Here is a 6358-nt window from a genome sequence, read left to right as displayed (position 1 = left end):
GCTGCTGCTGCCACTCTCCGCAGGCCATGGCTCTACCCTGCAGGGGAGGTGGGGTGGGAGGCAGTGTGGGTGGCCTGACGGGAGTGGTGGTGGCAGCGGTTGGGCTATAGTGCTGGGGTAGAGCCACGGTCCAGCATGTGAGTGGCTGGTGGTGGGAGGACAGGAGGACAGTGTGGTCCTCTCCCTCATTCTGTTACTCTTTGCGCTCCTGGTGGCGTGGCTGGCACTGGGGGTCCGGATGGTGGCGGCAACAAGTTTTGCTGTCCCGCTCTGCCCTCATGCACTGGGTCCTGCCTGATGGGCCATAGAGGTAGCTCCTGCCTGTGCCAGCCCCATGCCTGCTGTGGGCACACAAATCTCAGGGGACATGTGTCTCCCGCCCCACGCACCTACATCCTGTCTCACACAGTGGGGGGATGGGAGTTGGGAGGCTGCGGGTTTGGAGTGAGCGGCACCAGCAAGATTGGGAAGAGCCATGGGTTGGGTGTGTGGGTTGGGAGTGAGGGGCACCAGCAGGGCTTGTGGAGGGCTGTCTGTTGGGAGTGAGGGGCATTGCCAGGGCTGGTGGGGGACTGTGGCCCGGGCATGAGGGGCATTGGCAGGGCTCAGGAGTGAGGGCTACTGGCAGGACTGGCGGGGACTGTGGCTTGGGAGTAAGGGACAATAGCATGGGCAGGGACAGGGCACTGGCATATCAGGGCTGCTCAGAGCTGCAAAGCAGCAAAGGGAGACAGCCACAGCTGGACCTGCATCCTGGTGAGCAAAGGGGGTAGGGGGAGCTCTGATTTTTTTTCCATGATAAAAAAAACAAAACCAGATGCCAAAAAAGATAGGTATTTAGAATTTATTTTATTATAATGATTGAGGCACTGGTAGGCTTTCAAATAGCTTTCAAATTGTAAATATATGAATAAAAGATTGTGTTCAACTGATACCTAAATATATGGAGGTGTTTCATTTTAATTTCAGAAAAATGTGGATTTGGGGGGTTTTAATCAGAGAATTTTTGGGGGCCCCGCCTTAAAAAAAAAAAAAAAATCTTCAGAGACTTTTGGATTTTTAAACAGAGAAAACTAGGATCCCTGCGTAATCATTAAATGATTCCTGATGGGCTTTGACAGTCTGATACACTTCACTGAAATTTACGTTGCCAATCTTCACTAAAAAAACTGTTACCAAAGCCAGTTAGCTAACTCAGTAGGCCACTTTGTGTTGCAGTTGTTACCCTCTCCCAACTTGCAGTTTAGACATACCATTAGTTTGTAATGCTAATGCATGAATTTATTCATATGAGCCAAAGATTTGGTTTATGTCATATAGTTGTGTTTTCTTTCCATTGTAGATTAAATGAATTTAGAGAAATGCAAGGCAGTGGAAAGTGAAACTCCTTCTGTGTGTGGTGCTACCTATGTTTATATTCTGCGCTGAACAGGACTGGTACTTGTGCCCGAGGGCTCCAGCTACATTAAAGGTTTTCTGGGGCTAAATACAACGTCTTGCATCAGTAATTTGGAAGTCCCAGTGCCAAAATGGATTACCTTTAATGATAGATTAGGAGCAATGTTGTTTATTCAATATCTAGAACTCCAGATTTAGGCTTTACTGTATTGCAGATGATGATAAGAGTATTATCTAAGAGCAAAAACAAACTGAGGTGAAGAGAAAGATGGATGAAATAAGGAGGGGAGAATTATTATATGGATGTGGGGGTAACAGAAATTTGCTTAGCTCCCCCAGCTCAGCTTGAAATCTACATGTATTTTAATGTAAATCTTTTGTAAAGGCTTCCTAGGATTTTATTTTATTCCCAAGGAAGATCTGTGTGTAATGCACTATTGTTAAGTTTCGGAAAGTCCGCCTTTAAACAAAATATTTAAATCACTGGGAGCTACTAACTTGTTAGACTGTGGAGCAGGAGGAGGAAGGAAGAACTAAATGGTTCAGTGTTTCTGCAAACATCTTGCATGTGGGACATGAATAATAACTGCAGCTGAGGGACAAAATCTTACAGGCTTCTTATGCCCTGAGATAAAGCTTCACTTATGGAGACCACATAGGATTGGGATCCCTTTTCCCAGTGGTAAACAGTTAATGTACAAACTCAGTGGGAGCCAACCTTTTTGGAAGGCATGCCACAAATTAGCCCTGTGTCATCCCCAAATGCTACTCTGACCCCTTTCCTCTACCCAATCCACTGCTCTGCTTTCTGCTCCCACACTGATCTGCTGCTCTATTTTCTGTTCCCTTTCCTGTGCTCCCTGCCCAGTTTGCTGCTTTGATTTCTGCTTCCTGCCATATCTGCTGCTCTTCTGTTTGTCTTCCTGTCCTGGTCTGCCATGTGCCCCACAGGCTGCCTGTACCACTTGTGGAACCCATGCTGTGTACTAATTAACGTACCGTGGTGCCTGTCTTCTGAGCACTAAACGTCCTTTTAAAATTAAAAAAATGAAAATAGAGAAATTGGAATGAGGTATTACACTTAAACATCAAATAACTGATTTGAACACTTTCCTTTGTGTTTAATATATTTACATAACATAGGCAGAAATGTTTTTATGCATAAGGCCTGTGATGGTTTAATTAAGAAATAATGAAAGCCCTACACTGTCATTTAAGTTATTTTTACTTCCATAGTTTATAATAGAACCACATCATCAGAGAAATGCCATCCCTCCCCCACTACACACACGTACACGTATAAGTAATTGAATATTAAATAATGAAATACCATTTAGAACCAAGCAAGAATGAACATGAACTGTAGTAGAACTTCCCTAGTTTGACCAGAGCCTAAGAAATTGGTTGTGGATTACCAGATTTTGTCAAATTTGTGAAAAGGAGACAAGATTTAAAAAAAAAAATACAGTTTTATTTTTAATGAAAAGGAGCTGCAAATGTTTAGTTGGTCATAGAGAAATGACCGTGGAGTGTGAGGACAATGTACCGTGTGGATAGGTAACTGACAATACCATGGTGATGGATATAGTATAAGAAACTAAAAACAGTGGAAAATTCTGATTTATTCATGGTTCTTATTAACTAAGGAAGCTTTTATTTGCAAAATTTTACTTTGCAGATGCCTAGACTATATAATTTGACATATAAACATTTCTAAATGGGACATGTTCTAAGAATATATTATATCATAGCAATGAGTCTTGTAATAACTTCCCTTAGGTCTGGCCCTGCCATTCAATTTTTGCTGAAAGTGAGAAGGCATTCTTTGTTTGCCTAAGGTACAGGGATATAGATTTTTTAAAATATAAATTGGTGAAATTCTATTTTCTTGTTCATAAGAACTATTGCACTTCAAACATTGTAGCTTGATGAAGGTGAAACATTGCTGACCACATTAATAACTGGGCTTAAGAAATAAGTGGACTTAAGAAATAATATGAAAAAATTGACCATCTTCAGAAAGGGGAAAAAAGGTAAAATATTTGCTTAGAGGTCAAAGCAATGTCAAAATAAATTGTAGATAATAGACTGTGCATCTCACTAAGGAATTTAACATTGGTCTCCATTTAATAGCAAGTTCTGCATTAAAATATTATTTTTCGTCATCTAAAGTAGTTAGCCTTTGTGGGGTCCATCTTCTTTCACCAGTTTAAGTAAAGCAGCCTTCAGTATGCTTGCCTGTTATCTAAAAGTGATGTGTCTTCAAATAGAAATAGTACTAGGGAATTAATGAAAGTACTGACAAACTGCGTGGATAAGATAAACAATTTCTATCTGTTTTACAAATTATGCTTGCTCTTGTTCATGAATCTCATTAATATATCTAGTCCACAGAGATTCAAGGTTATTGGGGTTCTTCCTCCTTGTCCTGTTGATCAGAATGGATTCTTATGAATTATAGCTAAGGGTGGCTTAATACCATTTTAATTAGAGGTGCCGATTGCATATAGAGGTGCACCAATAAAAGGAAATTAACATTATTGGCTATCACCTTTTTTTGGCTGGTGTAGCTGGTAACGTCATAAATATAATACACCTTCTGACTGGGGCCCCCAGACATTGCGTATATCCATGTAGCCACACGCATGCACATGGAATGCAGCCAGGCAGCGTGGAAAGCGGTGCCCTGCAGGTGAGTCTGTGGAGGGGAAGGGGCATGCGGGAGAAAAGGAGTGAGGTGGGGGCAGATCAAGGCCCCCATGATAAGTGGGACAGGGGCTGGGGGTGCTGCTCAGCCACGGTGCTGAATGGGACCTGGAGCCGGGGCGAGAAGTGGTAGGGAGCTGCAGGTGGCTCGTCCAGGAGCAGGAGACATGGGGCTAGCATACAACTCCCAGGGCAAAGGCAGCAGAGCGGAGAGCCCCGAGCTCACAGTGGGCAGCCCACCTCCACCCTCATCCCGGTCGGCTCCTAAAAGCATCCCCATACTCATTTGACGAGTTTTAGTTCAAGCACGCCTGCTATCATTTTTAAGCACCGGGACGCTGATCACCTGTATGAGCCACCCCGGCCCCAGGGTCCCATTCATCACCCTGGTTGGGCAGCACCCTCAACTCCTGCGCCACTCCTTTTTCCCTTACCGTGGGGGGCCTTGATCTGCACCCTGCTACACACCCCTTCCCACCCCCACTCCCCTTCCCCTCCAGAGACTTGCCTGTAGGGAGCTGCTCTTCACACTGCCTGGCTATGCTCCTGTAAATTAGTTATTGGACTGGTATTGGCTGATATGCCTGGTGAATAATTGGCTATCTGTATCAGCCAAGAAAATCTTTATCGGTGCACTCCTAATTTTAATCAGTTATTTGAGATTGCCACCTAGCTGACAGGGACCTTCCTATAATGAAAATTGTAAAAAAGTATTCAGCTTGCTTGCAAGTTTTCATAGACACCCAACCTGGTTCAGTTATACTTATTGGCAGCCAAAATATGAAATACTCCACTGCATTTTGGAAGTGGTGTCAATGAACTGAAAGGATAGGAATATTATTCTGCCCATCAATCTAGGAAACTAGAATTCTGCCTCCAATTACCTAGTGCACTGTGTGATCAGAGATCTTCCTTTTTAGAAACAACTTGCACTAACCCTAAATTCCTAACAGGAAGAATTGACAACCTCAGATACAATTTATGAATCAATAATCTGCCCATTTAAAGGGCAAGTCTATATATATTCCCTTATGTAATTTTAGAGAAAGATCAACCGCTCATGAATTTAACTTTTTTTTTTCTAAATTCAGCCTTAGCATTTTATTGTGTAATCCTGACATATTCTGGTATTCCCATTGGCTGCTCTGGGAATACTTACGTATGAGTAAAGACTATTCGTGTATATTATTGACTATTTAAATGACTGGGCCTGATGTCCCAAACAGCTTCATAGCTTTAAATAACAGTCTGTTCTGCTTGCTTACAATGTCATTCAATGAAACACTGCTTCTTACTTCTCATGTCCTTTCTGCCAGATCTAATTATTTTAGGTCTGCATGTATGTCATGATGACTTACCTCCACAGGATTTGTCTTGTGAACCTTTCAACATACTTTTTCAAGACATCTTGTAACCTCCCACTCTTTAAATTTTCAGTCCTCTGGAAGAGGGAAGGAATCATGTCTTCTACAGAATATAAAGATAACTTAGGAGAAAAGAGTAAGGGGTTTTATCAAAGCTTTTATAAAATAACTCTTAAACAGCAGGTCAAGCAGAAATAATACTGTGCTTCAAAGTATTGTAAGGGTATTTTTGGAATGCTTTCTGAAGAGTATGGAAACCAATGTATTGGCTCTTTTCAACATTGTTTGTTTTAGGATTTTGTTCCTTCTTTTTTTTTTTTTTTTAAAGATTTCTCAAAATGAAGATAAGACTCACTCCACAGGAGACCTAAGCAGTTCCACAACCCAGGAGGAGTTAAAAAAGGCTAACAGTCTTCCAAGTTTGGCTTCTGACAACAAAGCAGATAAAGACAAGCAACTCAAAGATGGGTTTTTTCAGTTCCTCGGAAGTTTTTTCAATATTGGCTCAAAATCTTCTTGGGGAGAATCAAAACGGTCTACACCCCAAGATGGATGCCCCAAATCTGAGAAAGATTTAAAGAACCCCACTGCTTTTAAAGAAGACAGGCACACACAGACTCTGAAAACTGAAGCACCTGTCCGCTCTGCTGGAGTAAAAGAGGTAGCAGTAACTAAAGAGGCTAATACCAAAGAAGATGAATTGCAGGATTTACAAATAGACCATGAACAGTCTCATGATGTAATAAGGTAGGTTTTTAAAATTTATATTAAGTGTCTAATGGTGGGGTGTGTCTATGTGTGATGTGATGTGCCTGCTGATCTTCATTTCAGTATCCACTCTTTGCCACAGTGTGACACAGGATACTGGGCAAGATGGGTGTATGGTCTGA

The 6358-nt window shown here is 42.1% G+C and overlaps 1 protein-coding gene across 1 annotated transcript in view; it reads left to right on the top strand.

The window, feature by feature from the left end:
• CRYBG3 (crystallin beta-gamma domain containing 3) overlaps positions 1-6358 on the top strand; it is a 226696-nt gene that overhangs the window by 40392 nt on the left and 179946 nt on the right. The window contains exon 3 of the mRNA XM_019523910.1: positions 5797-6215. Coding sequence (XP_019379455.1) covers positions 5797-6215 — 419 coding nt within the window. The remainder of the gene's footprint in view (positions 1-5796; positions 6216-6358) is intronic.

Source organism: Gavialis gangeticus, unplaced genomic scaffold, assembly GCF_001723915.1.
Source record: "Gavialis gangeticus isolate Ggan-Ray unplaced genomic scaffold, GavGan_comp1, whole genome shotgun sequence".
NCBI lineage: Eukaryota > Metazoa > Chordata > Crocodylia > Gavialidae > Gavialis > Gavialis gangeticus.
Note: the sequence above shows the minus strand (reverse complement) of the source record. Positions and strands in the feature narration are given on the sequence as shown.